The sequence below is a fragment of the Bos javanicus genome, chromosome 6 (assembly GCF_032452875.1).
Source record: "Bos javanicus breed banteng chromosome 6, ARS-OSU_banteng_1.0, whole genome shotgun sequence".
NCBI lineage: Eukaryota > Metazoa > Chordata > Mammalia > Artiodactyla > Bovidae > Bos > Bos javanicus.
Window position 1 is genome coordinate 50,262,423 of NC_083873.1, and position 26,874 is coordinate 50,289,296.

The 26,874-nt window shown below is 41.4% G+C and overlaps 1 protein-coding gene across 9 annotated transcripts in view; it reads left to right on the plus strand.

Moving 5' to 3' along the window:
* Window positions 1–9,657: 9,657 nt before the first annotated feature.
* Window positions 9,658–26,874, plus strand: part of PCDH7 (protocadherin 7) — a 475,887-nt gene continuing 458,670 nt past the window's right edge. For 8 of the 9 annotated variants that reach the window (XM_061419861.1, XM_061419863.1, XM_061419865.1 and 5 more), the window contains exon 1: window positions 9,658–15,341. In XM_061419861.1, the coding sequence (XP_061275845.1) occupies window positions 12,171–15,341 (3,171 nt within the window). In that variant the 5' untranslated portion in view covers window positions 9,658–12,170. Of the gene's footprint in view, window positions 15,342–21,477; window positions 26,322–26,874 lie in introns of those variants that run through there. The other variant, XM_061419869.1, reaches the window with a different exon arrangement.

The window sequence follows — 26,874 nt, forward strand, 5'->3', positions numbered from 1 at the left end:
TATTGTTTTAGCAGTTCAGTTCAGTTCAGTCCAGTCGCTGAGTCCTGTCTAACTCTTTGAGACCCCATGGACTGCAGCAAGACAGGCATGCATGTCCATCACCAACTCCCGAGATTTACTCAAACTCATGTCCATTGAGTTGGTGATGCCATCCAACCATCTCATTCTCTGTTGACCTCTTCTCCTCCTGCCTTCAATATTGCCCAGCATCAGGGTCTTTTTAAATGAGTCAGTTCTTCGCATCAGGAAGCTAAAGTATTGGAGTTTCAGCTTCAGCATCAATGCTTCCAATGAATATTCAGGACTGATTTCCTTCAGAATAGACTGATGGAATCTCCTTGCAGTCCAAGGGACTCTCAAGAGTCTTCTCCAATGCCACAGTTCAAAAGCATCAATTATTCAACACTCAACATTCTTAATAGTTCAACTCTCACACCCATACATGACTACTGGTAAAGCCATAACTTTGACTAGATGAGCCTTTGTTGGCAAAGTAATATGTCTGCTTTTTAATATGCTTTCTAGGTTGGTAATAACTTTTCTTACAAGGAGCAAGCATCTTTTCATTTCATGGCTGAAGTCACCACCTGCAGTGATTTTGGAGCCCCCCAAAATGAAGTCTGTCACTGTTTCCACTGTTTTCCCATCTATCTGCCATGAAGTGATGGGACCAGATGTCATGATCTTAGTTTTCTGAATGTTGAGCTTTAAGCCAACTTTTTCACTCTCCTCTTTCATTTTCATCAAGAGGCTCTTTAGTTCTTTGCTTTCTGCCATAAAGGTGGTGTCATCTGTATATCTGAAGTTACTGATATTTTTCCAGGTAATCTTGATTCTAGCTTGTGCTTCATCCAGTCCAGCATTTCTCGTGATATATTCTGCATATAAGTTAAATAAGCAGGGTGACAATACATAGCCTTGATGTACTCCTTTTCCAATTTGGAACCAGTCTGTTGTTCCATGTCCAGTTCTAACTGTTGCTTCTTAACCTGCATACAGATTTCTCGAGAGGCAGGTCAGGTGGTCTGGTATTCTTATCTCTTTCAGAATTTTCCACAGTTTGTTGTGATTCACACAGTCAAAGGCTTTGGCATAGTCAATAAAGCAGAAGTAGATGTTTTTTCTGGAACTCTCTTGCTTTTTCAATGATCCAACAGATGTTGGCAATTTGATCTCTGGTTCCTCTGCCTTTTCTAAATCCAATTTGAACATCTGAAAGTTCACAGTTCATGTACTGTTGAAGCCTGGCTTGGAGAATTTTGAGCATTACTTTACTAGCGTGTGAGGTGAATGCAGTTGTGCAGTAGTTTGAGCATTCTTTGACATTGCCTTTCTTTGGGATTGGAATGAAAACTGACCTTTTCCAGTTCTGTGGCCACTACTGACTTTCCAAATTTGCTGGCATACTGAGTGCAGCACTTTACAGCATGAGCTTTTAGAATTTGAAGTAGCTCAACTGGAATTCCATCACCTGCACTAGCTTTGTTCATAGTGATTCTTCCTCAAGCCCACTTGACTTCACATTTTAGGATGTCTGGCTCTAGGTAAGTAATGATACCATCAGGATTATCTGAGTCGTGAAGGTCTTTTTTGTATAGATCTGTGTATTCTTGCCACCTCTTCTTAATATCTTTTGTTTCTGTTAGGTCCATAACATTTCTGTCCTTTATTGTGTTCCCTTTGCATGAAATTTTCCCTTGGTATCTTTAATTTTCTTGAAGAGATCTCTAGTCTTTCCCATTTTGTTGTTTTCCTCTATTTCTTTGCATTTATCACGGAGGAAGGCATTCTCATCTCTCCTTGCTATTCTTTGGAAATCTGCATTCAAATAGGTATATCTTTCCTTTTCTCCTTTGCCTTTTGCCTCTCTTCTTTTCACAGCTATTTGTAAGCCTCCTCAGACATCTCTTTTGCCTTTTCACATTTCTTTTTCTTGGGGATGCTCTTGACCCCTGGCTCCTGTAAAATGTCATGAACCTCTGTCAATAGTTCTTCAGGCATTCTTTGTGTATCAGATCTAATCCCTTGAAATTATTTGTCACTTCCACTGTATAATTGTAAGGGATTTGATTTATATCAAAACTGAATGGTCTAGTGGTTTTTCCTACTTTCTTCAATTTGTCTGAATTTGGCACTAAGGAGTTCATGATCTGAGCCACAGGCAGCTCCCGGTCTTGTTTTTGCTGACTGTATAGAGCTTCTCCATCTTTTCTGCGAAGAATATAATCAATCTGATTCGTTGTTGACCATATGGTGATGTCCATGTGCAGAGATCAAATTGCCAACATCTGCTGGATCAAAGAAAAAGCAAGAGAGTTCCAGAAAACCATCTATTTCTGCTTTACTGACTATGCCAAAGCCTTTGACTGTGTGGATCACAATAAACTGTGGAAAATTCTGAAAGAGATGGGAATACCAGAACACCTGATCTGCCTCTTGAGAAATTTGTATGCAGGTCAGGAAGCAACGGTTAGAACTGGAGATGGAACAACAGACTGGTTCCAAATAGGCAAAGGAGTTTGTCAAGGCTGTATATTGTCACCCTGTTTATTTAACTTATATGCAGAGTACATCATGAGAAATGCTGGGCTGGAAGAAACACAAACTGGAATCAAGATTGCCGGAAGAAATATCAGTAACCTCAGATATGCAGATGACACCACCCTTATGGCAGAAAGTGAAGAGGAACTCAAAAGCCTCTTGATGAAAGTGAAAGTGGAGAGTGAAAAAGTTGGCTTAAAGCTCAACATTCAGAAAATGGAGATCATGGCATCCGGTCCCACCACTTCATGGGAAATAGATGGGGAAACAGTGGAAACAGTGTCAGACTTTATTTTTGGGGGCTCCAAAATCACTGCAGATGGTGACTGCAGCCATGAAATTAAAAGACGCTTACTCCTTGGAAGGAAAGTTATGACCAACCTAGATAGCATATTCAAAACAGAGACATTACTTTGCCAACAAAGATTCTTCTAGTCAAGGCTATGGTTTTTCCTGTGATCATGTATGGATGTGAGAGTTGGACTGTGAAGAAGGCTGAGCACCAAAGAATTGATGCTTTTGAACTGTGGTGTTGGAGAAGACTCTTGAGAGTCCCTTGGACTGCAAAGAGATCCAACCAGTCCATTCTGAAGGAGATCAGCCCTGGGATTTCTTTGGAAGGAATGATGCTGAAGCTGAAACTCCAGTACTTTGGCCACCTTATGCGAAGAGTTGACTCATTGGAAAAGACTCTGATGCTTGGAGGGATTGGGGGCAGGAGGAGAAGGGGATGACAGAGAATGAGATGGCTGGATGGCATCACTGACTCAATGGATGTGAGTCTGGGTGAACTCCAGGAGTTGGTGATGGACAGGGAGGCCTGGCGTGCTGCGATTCATGGGGTCGCAAAGAGTCGGACACGACTGAGTGACTGATCTGATCTGATCTCTTGTGTAGAGTCTTCTCTTGTGTTTTGGAAGAGGTGTTTGCTATGACCAGTGTGTTCTCTTGGCAAAACTCTGTTAGCCTTTGCCCTGCTTCATTCTGTACTCCAAGACCAGATTTGCCTGTTACTCCAGGTATTTCTTGATTTCCTACTTTTGTAGTCCAATCTCCTGTAATGAAGAGGACATCTTTTGGGTGGCATTAGTTCAAAAGCTCTTGTAGGTTTTCATAGAACTGTTCAACTTCAGCTTCTTTAGCATTACTGGTCAGGGCATAGACTTGGATTAGTTTCCTCAGTCAGTGTCTCCCAATAGGAAGCTTCCATAAGCCTCTTATCCTTCTCCATCAGAGGGCAGACAGACTGAAAACCACAATCACAGGAAACTAACCAATCTGATCACATGGACCACAGCCTATCTAACTCAATGAAACTATGAGCCATGCCATGTAGGCCCACCCAAGATGGATGGATCATGGTGGAGAGTTTTGACAAAACATAGTCCACTGGAGAAGGGAATGGCAAACCACTTCAGTATTCCTGCCTTGACAACCCCATGAACAGTATGAAAAGGCAAAAAGATAAGACACTGAAAGATGAACTCCACAGGTCGGTAGGTCCCCAATATGCTACTGGAGATCAGCAGAGAAATAACTCCAGAAAGAATGAAGATACTGAGCCAAAGAAAAAATAACACCCAGTTGTGGATGTAACTGCTGATGGAAGTAAAATCTGATGGTGTAAAGAACAATATTGCATAGGAAACTGGAATATTAAGTCCGTCAATCAAGACAAATTTGAAGTGGTCAAACAGGAGATGGCAAGAGTGAACATCGACATTTTAGAAATCAGTGAACTAAAATGGACTGGAATGGGTGAATTTAACTCAGATGACCATTATATCTACTACTATGGGCAAGAATCCCTTAGAAGAAATGGAGTAGCCATCATAGTCATTGGTTTATAGACTGTTGCAAAGCATGATTCTGTAAGGCAAGATAGAACAGAAACTGAGATACTACCTTTGTTTCAGTTACACCTTTTTTAAATTGTATTTTTCTCTCATCCTCTCTCATATGTTTTAATTCTGTTTTATAAGAAAGAAGCAAACCTTCCAATTTGTTAGATGAAAAAGAGAAGCTTTATATCAAATGTCATTGAAAAGACAAGGACAGGTACAATTTCTTTCCTCCAAATAGACAGACATGATCAGAAACAGAAAGATGTAGTAAACCTCTCAGTGCTAAATTCAGATATATACTGTTGATGATATATACTCTTACTAACCCCAACTGTTAGTTTAATAATTCATCAAAACACTTGATATTTTATTCATAGATTAGCCAAATCAAAAGCTTCTAATTACATCCATATAGTTTTTTTTTTAATCTAGTGTTTTGGAGACACAATTGAAAATCAGTTACACAGTCAAAACAAGAATTAAAAAGAATAACCATAAATACAAAAATCAATATTATCTTTCCATCTTATGGTACATCAACAATACTTTATCACAGTCCTATTTAAAGTGTTAAAATGCCATACCAGTCATTAGGAAAAAATAAACTACAGTGAAATGTGTCTGCTAATGTTGAAAATCACCAGGTACAAATTTATATTGCTTTATGTATATAGCAAGTACTTGCCTTGCCATTGGAACTTGTATTTCCACCTGTGACTAAATAGAATAACTGCTGTTTTATAGGGATTATAGTTGAAACCCATATCATCTATTTGGTAGGGCTTTTAACCCAGCTTCACTTCTATAATTCATTAAAAAAGAGCCACTTAGAACATATTACTGTTTTCAAAGTCAGTGTAGGTCTGAAATGTATTGACAGTTTCCAGGTATTGGTCCTAGGTCAGGTTAATAATCAGTGTAACTGACAGAGCTGAATAGTGATTTCATTTTAGCCATCCCTGTTCCTTCTGGAGGTGAACTTCCACTTCTATTAACAGTTACCCAGACCTAGTCAATGGCATCATCTAGCCACAAGGGGGCTGAGAAGAATAATCCTATCCTAGGTCCAGAAGTTAGCAAGCAAATATTGTATTTGGGGAAAGGTCCCAAGGATTACCATATAAGGATGAGCATATATCACTGAAAAACTCATTGCTGGTAAAGTAGTTAATCAAACTTACTATATTATCCATCCTAGAAACATTCTACATTTTGTATTTTCTAAATTTTAATGGGTTAAATTTGATTGAGTCATGTTTTATATTACCTGGTATTGGTAATTAACATAAGTGATCTAGTTAGCATAGGTCAACATAGGGAATAAAATTTATAAAGCTAATTCATAATTTTCAACCATACTTAGTACAAGCAAGGTCATTTATTTGAGTATTATATTAATACAATCCATTATAATGAGATATTTTTTCCCCAAACCCTTAATATATTATCTAGGCTTAGAGGTCATTAGTCACAGTAGCATTTGGCATATCCTGCCACGGTAGTAAAGAAATGCCAAATGTCTCAGGTTCCTGGAAAGGGCATTGGAATGTTCAATTTTTACTATAGATAAAGACAGGGGACAGCCTCAGATGGTCAAAAATAATAGGATATACTGTTTTGACCTATCAAGGGTCTTTCTCCCAAAAACTCACCCAGATTTTGCAAAATACTGTTTTCCTCTCAAGCTTAGATATTTGCAAATGTATAAAAATTACCATAAAGTTGGAAAAATCCATAAATCATCTTGTAAATAAAAAAATGCATTTGTCAGTTACAGTATCTGATTAGATATATTTCACATAAATTTTAAATCTATGTTATATTGAATATATTTTGACATTTAAAACTCTAGAAAAACATTCCCTCAATTTGTTCTGTGCTTAAAGTGAAATATTTCTATCAGGTGTCATTTTTAAACAAAAACACTACATTTAAATCAGCAAATCACACAGACTATAAACTAATATTTAAGTAAACTCTTAAAATTATTTTCATGAATTTCTTTTTCTCTTAAGTTTTTGTACTAGACTTACGGAAATGTTTAATAGTTATTCAAATAGGCAGTATGAATCAGTTTAGTTCTTAGCTTGTGTTCTTCTACTACTGATATATTGCATTATATGGCTTTGCATTACATGATCTCATGATTTAAACCGTACAACTTGTTCTATTTCTTGACTGGAGACCAATTAAATAACCACTGATGCAAGCAGTTATTACCTGCTTAAAAGGAAATCTGTGGTTTCCTTATTTAAACTGCTGAGTTTTAATGTCCATCAAAAAGTCTGTTATTTCAATGAATAATTTAGCCATTTACGTATACTACACATTTTAATACTACAAACATGAATTTAAGACTGCAAAAGATTCCTGTAGTTTCTCGCAGTCCCAGGAATCAGAATCATATTTGCTGTAAGTCGAGTTATACTTACTATTAAAATGACAGGTTTAAGGGACAGTCATTTTTTATTATTTAGAGAAAGAAAACTAAAGTATCAAGTTTACCAGAAGTAGTTGGAGAAATGATTGATCGTAAAGACCTCAAAAACGTGTTTACACATACGTAAGTGGATACAGATGACCGAACATCGAAAAAGATAAAAGGTCAACGGATTTGGAGATGTAGGAGTGTCATTTCCTTAGTTTGTCCCTTGGTGGCGTTCTTGAGTCACTTTCTCCCTTCCCGTCAAACTGCTTTATATTTCTTTCCAGAACTGGCTATCATGTTTACTGTATTTAACCTTTTTTCTTGTATTATCGTAAATACAGCGTCTATAATGAATGAAAGCCCCCCAGAGATCACATCTCTGGCACGCACTTCTTTGTATTCATTCTAACCCATAAACTTTTGTTGTTGTTTTTCCTCTTCCTGCCTTTTCTTAAGGCTTAAACTACAACACGGACCCTGGATGCTATTTTTCAGCTCAGCACTGAATTTTTTTTTTACTGCAAAGCAGTTTTAAGTAAGCAAGGTTAGTCGATAAATTTAAAAAGAAAAACCAAAAACTACCGAGTATTGTAAGATATTGGCATAGAAAAGAAATCGTTGGCCGAGCTTTTATTGTCTATTAGAATGCAGTGATATTTCTATAATAAATTTTCCTTTTTAACCTTCGTTTCAAAGGGACATTTCTTTTTATTGTCCTTAAAAAAATTTTTTTAACATTCTCTCAGATACTTTAGTTCATACAAGGGATGACGTTGTATCTGATCAAGGCGGGTTTTAGGACACTGAACTCGTTTTCTCTAATTCTGGACGCCAAAGCAACAGCAGCGGCAGCGGGCTCTTTAATTTATTGCAGCCGGTTACACTTTCGATTCCATTTCCTTCTGAACCCTTTCCTCTCAGGTTGAGAAGATAAATGCAGCCTCGGGTTTGAAGGGCCGGGCGGGGTTTGTGGGTGGGAGCGAACCCGGATAACATATTCCCTTAGTGAGGTCTCGTACTGCGGGGGATATAGCCCCCCGGTTGCATTTAATGAAATTGCTGAGCACTTGTGACACTGGCTCTGAGACTGCGGAAATGGGGCGGGGGTGGGGGAATCGGCTTCTCGCCTCCATTCATCCTTCGCGCCGGCTGGAGGCAGGAGTTGGAGTGTCAGTCCCTAGACAGGGGGCGGAAGAGGACGGGAGCTCCGACCGCGGCAAGGGCGCTTGGAAAGCTCTCCTCACCTCGCCCACAACCCTACCCCGCCCATTCCGTTCCTTTTCCCAGGAACCCAACGAACGACCAGGCAAATCTGCCAACACTCCTGGGCTGCTCTGGAAAGGTCGGAGCCGGGGAACGTGGGGGAAGGGAGAAGCCAGAAGGCTTCAAGGCCTCGACAGTCTGGTCGCGCTATTCTCCATGCCCGGCACGTCGGACCCATTTCCCACGCCGGTTTGGCTGCGCCGCGGAGTTGGTAGGGATGAGAGTGGGGAGGGCGGGCTGGTGACTCGCAATGAGGAAACCACTCCACTGTGAAGGACGCCGCCCCCCCCCCCCCCCCCGCCTCCCCACTCCACCCCACCTCCCGGTCATCTGGAAGGAAATTTCAACGCTCTAGGGAAAAGCCGCCTACTCTCCCCCCCCCCTCCCCCCGCCGCTGGTGTGCGCCTAAAGACTGCGCGTCGGAGCGGTGGGCGCACAGGCTTGTTCAAGTTTACAGTCTGGCGAGGCAAGAGGGAGTGTACAGTGTCTCTGCCTACGCGGCTGCCCGAAGTTTGCAAAATCTTAGGAAAGGCGGCGAAAGGACTGAGTTTACTGCACCATATTGCCGCGTATTGGAATGCGCGGGCTTCCGTCTTGGACCCTGGACAAAACGGGACTGGGTGTCTCAGGGAGGCAGCGTTCTGATAAACCAGAGTTTGCTCAATATAAGGGGAATTTGGCTTTATTGACACTTAGCCTGCCGCTTCTGCGCTGCGGCGCCCGCCCCCGCCCCCCGGCTCTAGACTGCGGCGGTGAGCACTGAGTCTGCGCGCCGAGCAGTTCTCGCTGATGCTGCAGATATAGAGCGAAGAGGCTCCGGTGCCTGCGAGGGGTAGGAGGTGGAGGGACAGGGGGTGGGGAGGCGGATGGAAAGGCCGGATTCCCGGCCAGGCCTCAGAGGAGGAGCCACTACCCCCAGAGTGCTGCTGTTTTAGCAGACTGGAAAATACTCGCCAGCTCCCTGGCACAGACCACGATTGCTCCATCCTCCGCACCTCTACGATCCCCCATAGGGAATGCTTGGAAATCTCTGCCGCCTCGCCCCCCATTCTTGCTGGCTGCGCCCGGCTAAACAACCGCGCGCTACGTCTGCTCAAAGACTTTATTGGTGTTTGTCTTTAAATCATTCCGCCGCCTCACATAGGTACCGTAAAGGCAGAGTACTCACTCTGGCCGTATTTCTTTCTCTTTTCTTCTTTTCGCTTTAAATTTTCCTTTAAGTGGAGGACCTTTAATGCCTTTAAATTGAGCAAACCGGCTGAGGACTAACCAAAACCTAGTAGCAGCCCCCATTCTTTTTGTGAGATGGTAAGAATTCCCTCCAAGTATTTCCTACCCACTTCAACCGCCCCCCCCCCCCCAATCCTGGCTAGGCCCCCTTGTTTAACTGCCGCTGAAATAAATGAAGAGTAAATGGCTATAGTTCGGGAAACGCGACCAGACTTGAAATCCGATGAGGCGAGCTGCGGTGGCAGTGTCTGAAAAGCTGGGAAAGCCTCGCGTGGGGGAACACCATCTACGTTCTAGTGGCACAAAGTCAAAAGAAGGAGAGAAAAGGAGCGAGGGACAGTTTGGTACACAAAGTTGACATTAAAGTTTATTTCCCTTTTATCCAGATAGGTGACGCTACACTTTGCCAGTTACTAAAAGCTGCAGGTTTCTGCTTAGAAAATAATATCGAGGCTTCCAACATGTGTTTATTCCCCAGGCGCGCGCACACACGGTCTACCCCGTAAGCAAGCACGGCGACAGGAATGCCAAGCATTTAAACAAAGACAGAGCACCCTCCCCCTCCCCAAACCCCAACCCTCCTAACTCTGCGCTCCCAAAAAAGGATCGCTGTCCCACTCTCTCAGGAGTTCGCAGTTCTCTCTTAAAGACTGCAGCCCATCATGGTTTCTCAGAACACCAGCGTAAGCTCCCTGGCCACACGCTGGGTCCCCGAAGCCACAGCTGACCAAGCCTTAACCAAGAAGCTACTTCGCGAACCAGAGACAGTAGGGGGCAGGGATGAAGAACATACTCTGAGAAGGGGAAGGAGAAACGTTTGCTGACACAGGTTCGGCGCTCTCACACACGCTCTCGGCATTAGCTAGAGAGAGAAGGAAATTTACCAGCCCCAGGGAGGGAAAGCAAGTTCCCCCAGAAGGCAGCGGCTGCCCTTGCTGGGGAGGGAGAGGGACAAGCTTTGGCTTAAGGGTGACTTGATAGGATTGCGCACACTTGGAGTGGCCCCCGGAGCTGAAGCTGGGCTTTCCGGAGCGGGGCGGCTGGCTAGTGCTCCCTCCTGTCTCCCTCCCCCTCGGTCCTCCTCCCTCCTTCTCTGAGTGTGTAGTTTCCACGGCTCCACTGCTACCGCCGCCGCAGTAGCGTCAGGGACAAGCTTGAGCCTCAAGCAAGGCAGAGAGCTCCCAGCAGCAACCATCACTTTGGGCAAACTTGCGGGTTTCCGGCTCGCGGCTGGCGAGCTGGAGCTTCCCACTTGCCATTCAGTGTCTTAGAGCCGTGGCAGCCAAAGAGGCGGCGGGAGCGCAAGCACTAGACTCTCCCAGACACCAGAGGGGACGAGACAACTGCGGAATTCACCCGCCGTGCCAGGGCACTTCCGAGGCAACAACCGACTGGCACTTTTTCTCCCCTTGGCAAACTGTGTGTGTGTGTGTGTTTTTTTTTTTTTAAAGCTTCTTGGCAGCTGTCTCTGACTCCACCTCCCCCCACCCCATGCCTTGTGCTTTTCTTCGGAAATCCGGACAGAATTGGGCATCTTTGTTAATTGCCGTTGGGGGAGCCCGGCTGGGGTCTTTCGCCAGGCCAGCGTCGCCTGCCCACCAAGCCTGGTTTGCTCACCTTTGAACTGCAAAGGGATCAAGTTCAGCTCGAGTTGCCTGTATTGGGACTGGGAGAAAGGAGAGGGAGCGTGAGGGAGAGAGGAGTGGGAGAAGGGGAAAGGGGAAACGGGAGGAGGGAGGAGAGAGGAGGAGGAGAGAGGGAGGGGAGGGATCGAGAGAGAGAGAGAGCGGGGAGAGAGAGAGGCTGCAATCTCCTCCCTGAATCGCGCACAGCGCTGCAGATCCCAGTGCTCTGACATGCGGGCCGAATGCAGGTGAGGAAAGGCACGGACTCTGCGGCTGCGAACCCAAACTTGGGCACCGCGCGGTGCGCACGGCTCAGCCTTCACCCCCGCGGGCGAACGGCTGCTGCGGTTTCAGGCGGCGGCTTCGAGACTAATGACCTTGCGCAGAGTTGTTAAGAAAAAAGAGAAACCCGAGCTCTCTGGGTGAGACGGGACCGACACTCAGGGCGTCTCTGAAGATGGCTCGGGCTGCTTTTCCGCGCACGGGGGGAACCCGGACGCGGACCGCTGTGTGACTCGAGTCGTCTCCACTGCATGGTGCCCGAAGCGACCTGCCGGGATTTTTCATTCTCGATCTGTTGACTGGCTCCCCCGCTGCCTGATCGGAGTCGGAGTTGAGACTGGCTTGTTGCTGGCCCTAGCACCTCTTGCAGGAAGCGACTCACGTTTGCCTGGGCAGTCGGAGCAGAAGCTGGGTCTGGAGTGAGTGGCTGGAACGTGAATTGGACTCAACTCGAGTAGCAGCAAAGACGAGCGGGATTGGCAGGCGGGGGAGGCTGCAGGCTCGCTCCCGGCCGCTTCCCGGCTCCACCGCCCGCCTGCCGGAGCGGTTCCAGCCCCATCCGACTGAGCAGTGACGGGAGCCCGGGTTCCTCTGCCGGTTGCGGGTATGACTCTGGGGGGGCGCCGAGCCCGCGGCGCGCAGTGTCCCGTGAACTGTGAGTACTGCGACTGAACGGCGGCTGGCTAGCGGGCGATTAGCACCCATTGCATAAATTATGAAACAATAACTTTCGGAAGAAGCAAGAGGAAGAGAGAGAGAGAAAAAAAGAAGGATCTATCGCTGGTCCCCCCTGGCCGACTCTGGACGCTGCTCTTGCCCCCTCCCTACGTTCCCTCTTGCTTCTTTCCTTCCCGGAGAGGGGAGAGGACTGGGAGGAGGGCAGGCCACGGGCCCCAGAGGAGGGGGGCGCCAAGGGGCCGTAATTAGAAGGAGCAGTAGCAGCAGCAGCAGGAGAAGATGCTGAGGATGCGGACCATGGGATGGGCGCGCGCCTGGTGTCTGGGCTGCTGTCTCCTCTTGCCGCTCTCGCTCAGCCTAGCGGCCGCCAAGCAACTCCTCCGGTACCGACTGGCCGAGGAGGGCCCAGCAGACGTCCGCATCGGCAACGTCGCCTCGGACTTGGGCATCGTGACCGGCTCCGGTGAGGTGACTTTCAGCCTCGAGTCGGGCTCAGAGTACCTGAAGATCGACAATCTCACCGGCGAGCTGAGTACGAGCGAGCGGCGCATTGACCGCGAGAAACTGCCCCAGTGTCAGATGATCTTCGACGAAAACGAGTGCTTCTTGGACTTCGAGGTCTCGGTGATCGGGCCCTCGCAGAGCTGGGTGGACCTGTTCGAGGGTCGGGTCATCGTGCTCGACATCAACGACAACACGCCCACCTTCCCGTCACCCGTGCTCACGCTCACGGTGGAGGAGAACCGGCCGGTGGGCACTCTATACCTGCTGCCCACCGCCACCGACCGCGACTTCGGCCGCAACGGCATTGAGCGCTACGAGCTGCTACAGGAGCCCGGGGGCGGCGGCGGCGGCGAGGGCCGGCGCGCCGGGCCTGCCGACAGCGCCCCCTACCCCGGGGGCGGCGGGAACGGCGGGAGCGGCGGCGGCCCCGGGGGCTCTAAGAGGAGGCTGGACGCGCCAGAAGCCGGCGGCGGGACCAGCCCCGGCGGACGCAGCAGCGTATTCGAACTGCAGGTGGCCGACACCCCGGATGGCGAAAAGCAGCCGCAATTGATCGTGAAGGGGGCGCTGGACCGCGAACAGCGCGACTCCTACGAGCTGACCCTGAGGGTGCGCGACGGTGGCGACCCGCCTCGCTCCTCTCAGGCCATCCTGCGGGTGCTCATCACCGACGTGAACGACAACAGCCCCCGCTTCGAGAAGAGCGTGTATGAGGCTGACCTGGCCGAGAACAGCGCCCCGGGGACCCCCATCCTGCAGCTGCGTGCCGCCGACCTGGACGTGGGGGTCAACGGGCAGATTGAGTATGTGTTCGGGGCGGCTACCGAGTCCGTGCGGCGGCTGCTGCGCCTAGACGAGACGTCCGGCTGGCTCAGTGTCCTGCACCGTATAGACCGCGAGGAAGTGAACCAGCTGCGCTTCACGGTCATGGCCCGCGATCGCGGGCAGCCTCCCAAGACAGACAAAGCCACGGTGGTCCTTAATATCAAGGACGAGAACGACAATGTGCCGTCCATTGAAATCCGCAAGATCGGGCGTATCCCACTCAAGGACGGGGTGGCCAACGTGGCCGAGGACGTTCTGGTGGACACCCCCATCGCCCTGGTACAGGTGTCTGACCGAGACCAAGGCGAGAATGGAGTGGTCACCTGCACCGTGGTGGGCGACGTGCCCTTCCAGCTCAAGCCGGCCAGTGACACAGAGGGCGACCAGAACAAGAAAAAGTACTTCCTGCACACCTCGGCCCCTTTGGACTATGAGACCACCAGGGAGTTCAACGTGGTCATAGTAGCGGTGGACTCGGGCAGCCCCAGTCTCTCCAGCAACAACTCCCTGATTGTCAAGGTGGGAGACACCAACGACAACCCGCCTGTCTTTGGCCAGTCAGTGGTGGAGGTGTACTTTCCTGAGAACAACATCCCCGGAGAGAGGGTAGCCACGGTGCTGGCTACAGACGCGGACAGTGGGAAAAACGCTGAAATCGCCTACTCGCTGGACTCTTCCGTGATGGGGATCTTTGCCATCGATCCCGATTCTGGGGACATCCTCGTCAATACCATGCTGGACCGCGAGCAGACCGACAGGTACGAGTTTAAAGTTAACGCCAGAGACAAAGGCGTCCCAGTGCTACAGGGCAGCACCACAGTGATTGTTCAGGTGGCTGACAAGAATGACAATGACCCTAAATTCATGCAGGACGTCTTTACTTTTTATGTGAAAGAAAATTTACAGCCCAACAGCCCCGTGGGAATGGTCACAGTGATGGATGCTGACAAGGGGCGCAATGCAGAGATGAGCCTATACATAGAGGAGAACAGTAACATTTTTTCCATTGAAAATGACACGGGGACTATTTACTCCACGATGTCTTTTGACAGAGAACATCAGACCACATACACTTTCAGAGTCAAAGCTGTGGATGGAGGAGATCCCCCCAGATCTGCAACAGCCACGGTCTCTCTCTTTGTGATGGATGAGAATGACAATGCTCCCACTGTCACCCTTCCCAGAAATATTTCCTACACTTTACTGCCACCTTCGAGTAACGTCAGGACAGTAGTAGCTACGGTGTTGGCAACAGACAGTGATGATGGCATCAATGCAGACCTTAACTACAGCATTGTGGGAGGGAATCCCTTCAAGCTGTTTGAGATTGATTCCACCAGTGGTGTGGTTTCCTTAGTGGGAAAACTCACCCAAAAGCATTATGGCTTGCACAGGTTGGTGGTGCAAGTGAATGACAGTGGGCAGCCTTCCCAGTCTACCACGACTCTGGTGCATGTGTTTGTCAATGAAAGTGTTTCTAATGCAACTGTGATTGACTCCCAGATAGCCAGAAGCTTGCACACCCCACTCACCCAGGATATAGCTGGTGACCCAAGCTATGAAATTAGCAAACAGAGACTCAGTATTGTCATTGGGGTGGTTGCTGGAATTATGACTGTGATTCTAATCATCTTAATTGTAGTGATGGCAAGATATTGCCGGTCCAAAAATAAAAATGGCTATGAAGCTGGCAAAAAAGATCATGAAGACTTTTTTACACCCCAACAGCATGACAAATCTAAAAAACCTAAAAAGGACAAGAAAAACAAAAAATCTAAGCAGCCACTCTACAGCAGCATTGTCACTGTAGAAGCTTCTAAACCAAATGGACAGAGGTACGATAGTGTCAATGAGAAGCTGTCAGACAGCCCAAGCATGGGCCGATACCGATCAGTTAATGGTGGGCCTGGCAGTCCTGACCTGGCCAGGCATTACAAATCTAGTTCCCCCTTGCCTACTGTCCAGCTTCACCCCCAGTCACCAACTGCAGGAAAAAAACACCAGGCCGTACAAGATCTACCACCAGCTAATACATTTGTGGGAGCAGGAGACAACATTTCAATTGGATCAGATCACTGCTCTGAGTACAGCTGTCAAACCAATAACAAATACAGCAAACAGGTAAGATGCATCCCACATATATTTAAATATCTAAGACAGGGCATCTTCTGCAAAGTCTTGTCTTCACTCTTAAAGCTATTAGTTAAATTTTTAATAGCAGGAAATTAATGTTGGTGTAATTCTTATACCATTTATTTAGTAGAGGACATTTACAAAAGGTACACCACTATAGTTTGCACCTTATACCAGAGTGTACTAAGTTACAGAGGGAAACACTGTAAGTGGTATTTTATGCTTCTCTTAGTGTTTGACAATTCTAATTCATGCTACATTTTTTGTTTCCAGATAAATATGTGTGAATTGTTTGGATGGTCAGTTTTAACCTAAAATTCTTTTCTTTTGTGCTACTAAGTGGATAATTTTATCCAAAGACAAAATTTCTAAAGTTACTACTGCTGTCTATGCAAATTGGACACTAAATAGTTTTAGCTACATTATACATTATGCAGAACTTTACAGATAAGCAGATGCTGATTCATGCAAATGAAGTATGAAGTCTGAGATATTGAAATGCTGACTGACAAAAATGCTGACTTAAAAATATTTAATGATATGTAAATGCCATAAAAAACTACATTTTAATATTGCAGTATCTATACAATTAGGCTTTTATGAGGATATGCAGTTGGCATTTGTAGTATATGTATTTGGTATGAAAAGTTCATAAGCAAAAGTAAATTGCATGAATCATGTATTATTTAAACCAAGTAACAAAAATGTTCATGTTTGGTGTAGTGTGTGTGAGAATATTTTGGTATGCATTGTGAAATATAGAGACTATAAAGGTTTTATGGAATATTTGACACAGTTGTTTCTCAGTGAAATGTGGAAACTAAAAAAAAAAAGCAAAGTATATTCTGAGGTGAACTTCAGAAAACATATAATTTATTTTTGCAAGTTTTGTTTTGTGTAATATGTGTGTGAGTGTATAACTCACAAAGTTTACTTTTCTCACCCATCAACATTTGACACACAACAAATGAAAACCGTTTGGAAACTTCTGTATCTAAAGCTGTAGCAACTCTGCTAATAAAACATCACATATTTCTTACCGCCAGAACATTTCAGGAAACATATTTATGTCTGTCAAGCAATACCCAATAAACAGTGTTCTATTAAATATGTTTTGCATGTGAAATGTGTGATCTTAATTAAGGCAATGTAAAAAGTTTATTTTATAGCCTCACATTGTTAGGCTCACATTGAAGATGTTATTGATGGGCTCATTAAATGTATAGAAAAGAGATAAATATTAATTTCTTGTTGTTTTCTATAATTTTAAAAATAAGCATTATAAAGAAATGTTTTTGATGTATTCCTTTATTGTAGCTATTTGGATAAGGAGAAATAGACAGTATGCTTTTATATCCAGTTACCAAAGCAATCTAAGAAAACACAGGTTTGAACTACATTGAATTAAATGACTTTTATAAAGATGTCTTTTCAAGTACGTGAGTCTTATTTCCTTTAAACTGAAATATGCCAAGTGGAAAGTATGTTTGTTATTGCTTTACCTAGGCTTAGAGGCAGATTTCTATTTTGTTTTTGGTGCTTTTATCTGTTTTATAAACAAGGAAGATTCCAGTTAAAAGTAACAGCACTTTTATAACATTAGTTATAGAACCCACAAATAGAGAGTTGTAGAGATTTCTTTAGAAAATGATAATTTGTTAAGAGAAAGCATGTGAAAAGATCTTTATGCAGAATACTTACTTCACTGTCATCTTAAAAGAACTTTGTATCCTGTGGTTGACTAACATTTGCATTCTAAATTATGTAATCTTAAACTTTTGAGTGGACATATCAAGTGGTAGATTTATAGATATTTTATACAACTACCTCCTATGTTCTGTTCTGTCACTTAAGTTTTATTTGACTCATCAAATAGGGTTAGCTCTATATTCTTGAATATTTAAAACAGCCAATATCAAGAGTGTGGTGGCATCCTGTCTAAAAGGCAAAGTGATATGCTTATAAATAAACTAATGTATGGTGTTAGTCTCTTAACTGAACAAGGAAGTCCATATATCAGAAGAGAAAACCTACAAAGCCACTCAAATAAACCATGCAGTTTGCCAAAAGTAACTTTGGAAAACGTGTATGTTGTTAAGCACTTGAAAGATGTATAAAGTTTTAACCACGATAAACAGCTGATCTAAAATGAAATAAAGGCAAATGAAATACATTCCCCTTAATGTAATTAGTGATAGTAATTGATATGCTTCATCTACTCAGTATTGCTGTCAGGAGAGACAAGGGATCCATTTACAAATTTACATTCTGTTTTGACATCTGGCATAATGAGATCTTTTTTGTTCTCATTTTTGTTTGTGCTGTAGATAGATGATTTTCTATATTTATTTTTAAAAGATATTGCCTTTTTAAACATAACCAAAATGTATTTTCTTTGATTAAACCTGAACTTTTTTTTAATTCAGAGTTTTCTTATAATTTCTCCCATTTAATGCTGAATTTATGTAAAGAAAATCTTGAGAGTTGCCATTTTTAAATTTCATATGGTAGGGATTAATTAAAAAATAGAAGATTTTGTCTGACATAAAGCCTTTATTAATTTATAATTTTCCCGAATTACCTTATTATAGTTCCTTATTTGTGATACAATGAAAATGATGTCTATTCCAGTGTTTTTATCTTCTTGAGAATAAGTGTTGCTCCTAAGTTCTGTTAATGGTTAGGCTCTAATGAGTTAAACAGCTTTGTAGAAATGAAAGTTTGTAAAAAAACGCCCCCTCCTCTTTTTTGTTTGTTTTCATGGGTTCTAGAGACAGTCAAATCAATCTTCTATAGTTATTCCTGGGCAGAATCTGGGAGATAATGTGTTGCAGAGATACTGGAATAATTTCAGAAATCCGCACATTTGATGACGTAGCCCAGGTTTTCATACTTTAGGCCTTTGCAATTCAAACAAGAGCCCTTGTTCTCAACTAAATAATGTGTCTAATTGAGAAAAATAGGGATCGTTGATAGCATTAAGTATCCTATCCACCTTTTCATTTCATTCTTCCTTTACTTGGTAAATCTGGCCTTGGTGGTTGTTAAAGTTTTGTGACCTGGAAGTTCAACTGTGCTTTTGATTTGTAATGAAAGCAGAAGCATTCTGTTTTCTATTCATTTTACTACGTGTTAAGTATTTTTCAATTGTCTTAAAAATAATATAATTTCAAAAGATTAATAGACAATATAAAACTATAGTTCCTACTTTGCATATTATTTTCAACTCCTGTCAAGCTTGTCTTTGCCATGATGTTATTTAGATAACATACTGGCAAGTAAAAATTTTATTTTATTTAGTAAATGGAAGGTAATGTACTTTACTTTTGGCAAGCAGATAGAGGATACAGCTTGAATAAACATGAACTTAAAACTCTATTTGTAGCTGATCCTGAAATACTCAAGAAAAATTCATATTAACTGCAGTGACAGTTTCCTTTGCCTAAAAGAACTGCTGAATGTCGTCAGAATAATGTTCCCTTTAATTGATCAATTTGTGGTCAATATATCCATTATATACTTTGTAAAGATATGGCAGAAATTATTTTTTTAATTACTTAGATTTTGGAAGCAAGAAATGACTTGCCATCATCTATTACAGTTCTAAGCACTAAGAAAACTGAGTATCGATTTATTTGTGAATGTATGTTATACCATATGTATTATAGTGGAAATGCATTTGCATGGTGATGCCAACCACAGCTTTCTGCTTTAACTCCATAAGCATTACTTCTACAATATGGTTCTGCTATCTATGACCAAGGACACTTTGAAGAGGCAGAATGAATCTGCATATGGTGGGATTTCTGTTACATATGGCCAGAAATCATAGACAAGAGGCTAGTGACTGATGAAAGTTAGACAGTGTCTTTAGTCAGGAGCTATCTACCAAACAGTTCTTGGCTTTCTGGATGTCTGTGAATCAAGGAAAGGGTCATTCACTGATTTGATCTGCAATGAATATACGGGTTTTTTGAAGTCCAGGTATGACCATTTGAACCTTATCTCAAACTTCTCCTAAGTCAGTTAATGAATTTGACCTAAGACCACAAAATCAATTTAATAATTGTAAGTAAATCATGCAGCTGGACAACTGTAACAAAAACATTCTTTCTTGTTATCTTTTATTTTTGAGTAAGTACATATCTCATGTGGAAAAGCATACTCCTGTGATAAATACGTATCATAATCCCTCTCTCTCTCTTGCTCTCTCACATACACCCATACAGACACACAAACAGACCTATTCATGTAAACTAACTATGGTGCCATTAAGCTCTTATTTACTGTGATATTCATACATTGATATGTAGAAGAGACTTAAACTTTAAACACAAACAAAACTGACATAAAATATATCATAATCAAATGTTTAATGTCAAAATTTCTAGAGATATCACATTTTACAATTAAAAGATATTAACCAAACCGATCTCCTCACTTTGTAGAAGAAACTGAGGCTTAGTTTGCAAGTTATTTGACTGAGATAGTAAGATTATCAGGGATATAATGTGGACTAGAGTCCAACTCATGGAATGCAGAGTCCAGTATTCTTTTTTTAATCATTCTACCAGTAGGAAAAAAAAAATTAAATTTCTGTAACTTTTTCTGTATGTATTTCAATAGTGACAGAAATCTCTTGAGGTTTTCTTATGTAGGTATAACTATATATTTGGCTATCAAAACTGATTTTTTTTAGCAGTAATATATAACTCTGCTTTGGGTTCTAGTTTTTATCTGTAAAATTATTGGGGAAATTGTATTCCAAATTTTATAGATTTTTAACAGAAATTCATAGTTTTTCCCCCTTATATAAGATAGCAATTGATGGCATTCATTAAAATAACTTAACATGGTTTAGAACATATATTCAACAAGTTAAGAGGATTTTTCATTTTAGCAGAACAATGACAGTAGACATAAGCTCCTATATAGCATTTAGTATATCCTCAATAAAAACGTATTTGTAATGGAAATGAATAAAGCTTTCTATATGTTGTTTATGAAAAAAAAACTTTCCATGCATTCTAACTGGGATGATCTTTTACTTTTTCCATCAATAGTGATGATCCCTTTGGCTTCTACACTGTTTTTCATTTTGCCAACTTTGCAGACGCACTTTACTTGAATAGCGTCCTTAACACACAATTGTGGACTATTTTTTTCCTCTATTTTTTAAAGAAAGTGCCATTTTATTATTTTTCAATTGAATTGTTTCCTTGGTAGGCAGTTTACCAATCTAGCTTTTTCATTCTAAATTTAACCTATTGGTAAAATACAAATTGGTGAATTTATTAATTTCAAATGTAAAACCTATACTGTTTTTAAAGCTAAATAAAATGTAACAAAACCATTGCTTTATCATAGCCACTAATGCCCTCAGATATTTTAACATTCCTTTTCCTAGAAGAGGATGGTAGTAGAGGTTATATATAGAAAATTTACTATGATAATTGTTTAGAGTTTTATGTTTAACCTGTATATAACCAAATTCTAGGTTATAGCAAAGCTCGTCATCCATTTGTTTACATTTATGACTATAGAAATAGTAGAATCTTTGTGCATATATATATATACACACGTATATATGCGTGTGTATGTGTATATACATATACACATATACATAAAGAGAGAGTCAGCTTTGCTTTTCTATCTTATTTATTTTAGAAGCCCTTAGAATCTTTTCTAAAGCAGTGACTGTTTCAGAACATTACACAGTGCTTTATTTAGCATTAGTGTTGTGGGAGAAATCACATTCCAAGAAGAATTGAGCTGAAACCACTAAAACTAATCTTAATTATCACTTCTGGTGAATTAATGTTCTAAAGGCAGATAAAGGGTTATTTTCAGGAATTTAGTGATGTTTGTATTGAACTCTACAATACAATGCTGTTTATAAACAACAACTTAAAACTATTACAGCTTCCAAGTAGGATTCATCCAAGTTGACTTTTTCCCACCTGGATGTATTTATTATTTACAAACACATAATTTGCAAATAAAAATTCTCTTCTCCAAAATCTCCACCACAACATTCCAATTTTGGGCATAAGCCATTGGGGAAATTTCTTCATAGAGTTTTTTTTTTTTTTACCTGCATAAATCTTTATTTTCCTTCTTTCAGATGCGTCTACATCCATACATTACTGTGTTTGGCTGAATTCCACTCAAATATGATGCTCCATTATGCACCATACTCTGATGACCTTGCTACTTCGAAACCTGCTGGAGCCTGCCCTTGGCCGTGGGGTGTCAGCCAATCACTGCTTGTTCCATTTGTTGTGCATTTGATTTTCTTTTTTTTTTTTTTCTCATTTAAGGAAAAATAGTATTGAAATAAATAAACTTATAAAAGAAACAGTATTAATAAAGAAATGTGCTATTAGTGGGTGTCATTTACCAGGAACTACATTCTCAGAGAGGTAGTTATCAGAATTTAATAATGAAGTCTTTAAAAAAAAATCTAAAAATGTATTTCAACAATGATTTTAAGACTCTGGCTTTGTGTAAACCAAGGAAAAGTAAGTCTATGAAGTCTCTGTCTATAATACATTAAATAATGACTATGAATAAAATCCTAAATTACTCAATAGTTTTAAAGCGTTACATATTCAAAGCCTTTTCCAGACAGGGAGAGAGTTCTGTTAGAGTGAAGGGTAGTGTCTCTTGCGCATTCTGTGTGTGTATTTCTAAATGCCACTGTGTGTGTTTGTGTGTGCTCCCACAGTTTATATGCAAAGACTTTGAGCAACATTTATAAAAAGTATTTTCTCTAAGACAAATTCAAGAGATTTAGTTTGTGCTTACCACAGGCACTGCCAGTGGATTGTTTTTTCCCCTAATCTTGAAATATTGACCAAAATATCTGTAGAATTTTCATGACTTTGTTGTTGTTGTTAAATTTCCTAAGAAAATTTAGAACCTTTGAGTTAGATTCACAGAAGTCATCGTGGTCACATTCAGAAGGAAGATGTAGCTACCTATTTTTTTTAGTTTTCGTTTATCAGAAGACTATTCTATTTGATGTCAGGTAACATAAGTTCAAGCAACTTCTGAGAATTCAGCATGTTATATATTTTTGAGAAAGCAAGTAGCTGAATTTTAGTTATACAAATAGTAATTTTCTAGGTAAGTCAAGAATTCTCTGTATGTTTCCTCTAACTCTCTTTGTATATTTATGTCTCTGTTTGTTATGTTGTATGTGTTTGTGTGCCTAAAATAAGTGTTCCATATATAAACTTTGATAATTTTGTAATATATTTATCATACCATCTGCCCTATTAAAGTTTTCCCCAACTTTTGAGATACTGACCAAGAATTCTAGATTCTTGAGAATTTTTTGGTGAATTATTGTCAATATAAAAGCCTTTTAAGAAAAAAAAATATTGGAACAACATAAATATACAGAGTGATAAGAAATGCTCACTAACACTTCTAAATACTAAAGCATGTATTTCAAGTTGTTTATTTTATTAGCTATTTATTTAATTTTGCAAAAAGGAAATTTTCAGAAATATCACTGAGACTATAGTGAAATTCTTCAATAAAACCTAATTATCATCAATCTCTCATTTTGTTTTGAGCACAGGACCAGTGTAAGAAACTGGTAAAAAACAAAAACTTCTTACCACTTTTGGCTTCTTGGAAATATTACGTTTTCTCAATCTAAAGTAGTAAGCTTCCTTATATGTATACTTAAACAAAATCCTGTACTGAATCACATCAACTCAAAGACAAGTTACAGACAAAAAAAAACAAACAGAAAAAAATGTCCAGAATTTTGGGATAAACTAATGTGTAGCCACATGGAGTGGATGTTTATGAATACCTTCACAAAGAGCATTCTGAGGCACAATTTTGCAAACTTGGGTATATGAATCAATTTGTGAATTTCTACTACAATCTGAAAGATGCAAAATAAAGCAGAAAAAATTCAAGTAGGCCATTCATACAGTGAGGCTAAATATTTTCTTGTGCGATCCTTATTTCAGTTGTGTTTGTATGCCTCCATTACTCCCTGCTTTTGGTTGCTATGTAAAAAATTTGTCTTATTGTGGAAGTAGCCCAAAAGGAATGAGAACCACCCCTTTAGATTGTTCCACATGGTAAACAATGGCTATTTACTGTTATGATTAGAAAACATAATAAATCAAAACAAAAAAGTACTAACAATCCCAAGGATTTTAGTGTGCTTAAAAGCTGAATCAGAATAATCAACAGCAGCAAGCTATGAGATGTCTATTATCATCCCTCTAGTGTTTTCTTATTTTTTTTTTTTCCATCTTTGAACATTTTGCCATTGGTTCCTGTCCCTGCACAGACTTCCCCTCTGCCCTAACTAACCCCCTGCTCCCAAATGTTCTCCACCTCAGATCTCCTGACCACTCTCCTTTTCAGTTACTGGAATTTACCTTTTAGGGAGGTGCCTATGGACAAATAGAAATGGACTCAGAGCAGTCCACCACCTTATATCTTTTAGCATTTGGATATTTTATTTTAAATGACAGTGCAATACTTCATTCTCCATTATAAAAACTAAAGAGGAATATGAGGATGTTAGAGGCTGATTTAAGTAAAGTTTATTTACTTTAACACATCCAATATCAGCTGATACTGAGTATGCAAAGAAAAATAAGATAAGTCTTTGTCTTCATGGAATTGATGTATTATAAAGAAGATTACAGAGCAGAAAAATGATAGATTGTGTTTGCCTTATGCTTCTAAAGTTTCAAATCATTGAACTCATGTTTGCTCCTCAGAGCAATCTTTGAGGAAAAGCACCATTATTATTGCTGAGGTAAGGAAACTGGAGTAACGAATAGCTTTTTCAGGACCCTGATGGAACTAGCAAAGAACTTTATCAAGTCTTGGAAGAAATAGCCAGTCAGAATTCAAAAGTACTGAACGCATTTGGTGGAAATGGTGAAATTTGTGCTTTTGAATATAGTATATTTTTAGACTTACCTGGGTAAACTCTTCCCAAAAGAATTAGAACAAACCCAGTTTTTCAAACTTGTTCTAGTCACAACCTACACTTTATACTATCAAAAAAAGTGTTGTGGGTATAACTTGAAGATCTCATCAATTACCCTATTTTGTAAACAACAGCCCCATATGAGATTAAAAACAGACAAATTTCAAGAATTAGGTAAGCAACCAAGATTATCATTTATTTTTGAGGCTATCTCTAGAAAAACTACTGATATCCTCCAGAAGTAATTAATTCCACAGTTTGAAATGTCTCCGGGAATAATTTCTATCTGTAATTTTGAAAAACGCTTTTCTTGGTTGTGTATAACTTTTGTAATCCACCTATTTTATAGAGAATAGGTTGATTTGCTTTCTCTTTTATACACTACGCAAGGCTTTGTAATTAAAATGATGGGTAAAACAAAACTCTTTAGTGCAAAAATAATATACTACCACTTAAGGCAAGGGATAGGTGAAGCTCAGAGAGACTGCCCCCAAGTTTGTCTTGTTCATCAAGATATTCCCAGTGCCTGCTAGAGTGCTCAGCATACAGGAGATACCCCTAAATATTTGTGAAACAAACAATGATCAAAGGGCCTGGGCTTTAGTGCTAAGTAGCCTGAAAATCCATCCACATCAGATCACTGAACTGTGGCATGACCTCTTTTATTTCAAACTCTGAGAACATCCTAGTTGTTATTTTCTTTCCCTGCTGGGTGATGTCTCCAGGATAAAGGACTACCTGCCGGGTTGGCTAGAGTCCCTGCTTTCTCTGCAGGATGTGTGTCTCTTGTTTCTGTACCAAATGAGCAATTCTCTGATTCCCCCTCCTGGCTTCTTCTTAGTGGTGTTATAAACACCAAACTCTTCAAAAAGATTAAACTAAAGCAAATGTGGGAGGGAGGCACTGGTCACACGGTAGACTTCTGGTATATTTTGAGGGGCTGTGAAGAGGTGTGTAGACATATGGGTTTTCAGGATTTTTTGGGAGATCCTCATCTGTGAGGAAATATGGATACATGCACACCCATGCACATGCATGGGTCTCTGCATTCGTCAATTTATATATCTCTGCAAGCATTATTCATTCACTGTGCCAACCTATGCTCACTGATAATGTATTATTTTTTTTCCATTTTCATTCTGATTCTCCCTGGGGAGCAGTTGTTTTTAAAGATGAGAGTCTAGCATATCTGTAAAGAGAAACATGTACTTGATGTACTCAGGAAAGAAGTCTAGGAGAGGGGATATGTCCTTCCTGTGGACTGATGGGCAGTGAAGCTGAGAAATGCCTTACAATTCAAAAGCACTCCTTAGAAGTCCTGAGATTCTAAGAAGTGCCTCTTTTAAATTGCAAATAACCTCTGAAGGAGTTGATTCTGTCTTTGGCACACCTGGGTGTAAATTGCTCTAAGCAGATAATGAAGTCAGCACCTCCCAAAGATCAATAGTTCTTAAGAAATGGGGATTTTGATGAGGACCCTGAGGAAGGGTGAACAGCCTTCCCTAGTTAAGAAGACTGAGAACTCTTTTAAGGCACCATGTGTCTTGGACTCCAGCTGGGAGTCGGGAGGTAAGGTAAGATTATAGCAGCAAAGGGTATTCAGTCCTGATAAAAGCAAATGTTTGTGTCCTTGATTTTGTGACCAGAGGGATGACACTAGATGTCTCGGCTTTATATGACAGTAAGACTGGTGTTAAAAAGTAGTCAATGTTTACTTTCTCCCATTTCTACTAGTTGTTTTGTTTGGTTTTGGTTTTGGTTTTCAGCCTGCAGTATCAATGCTCTCTATCTTCATTCATTTTCTACCCCAGTACATTCGTGAGAAAAAGAGGAACAAAGAAAGAGAAAAGAAGGCGGAAAAATGCAACCACTGCGTGGCCATACACTCACCTTCTCCCTATTATTATTATTAGACTACTGTAATCAAAATAGTTGCCATATTATTGCTGTGTAGCTGTTTCTTATCCTAATTTAATTAAATTCTCAGAAATTGAGTGCTATTAGGTCTTTATTGGGGTTTTTGCCTGGAGAATCCCATGGACAGAGGAGCCTGGAGGGCTACAGTCCTTAGGGTTGCAAGGAGTCAGACACAACTGAGCAACTATCACTTTGACTTTCACTTCAGGTCTTTACTAAGGGCTTCTCAGGTCGCTCGGTGACAGAGAATCTGCCAGCCAAGCAGGAGACACAGGTTTGATCCCTGGAGAAGGAAATGACAACCCATTCCAGTATTCTTGTCTGGAGAATCCCATGGACAGAGGAGTCTGGTGGGGTACAGTGCATGGGGTCGCAAAGAGTCAGACAGGACTTAGAAACTAAGCAACAGGATCAAAAGTCTTTCCTATAGATATCCCAGAAAGCTGAATTTTTAACACTCCCCCCTTCTCAATTCTGACTGCAGAGGGTAGGTCAGGCTACAAAAGACTTGAAGTTTAGAGCCCCTGAAATTCCTAACTTCTGCTTACTGGTTTGGTTTTTGACAGCCTCTGACAAAGTAGAAAACTAAAGCCTGATAAGGTGATAGGAAAATCTGCCTTTTGCCCCAAC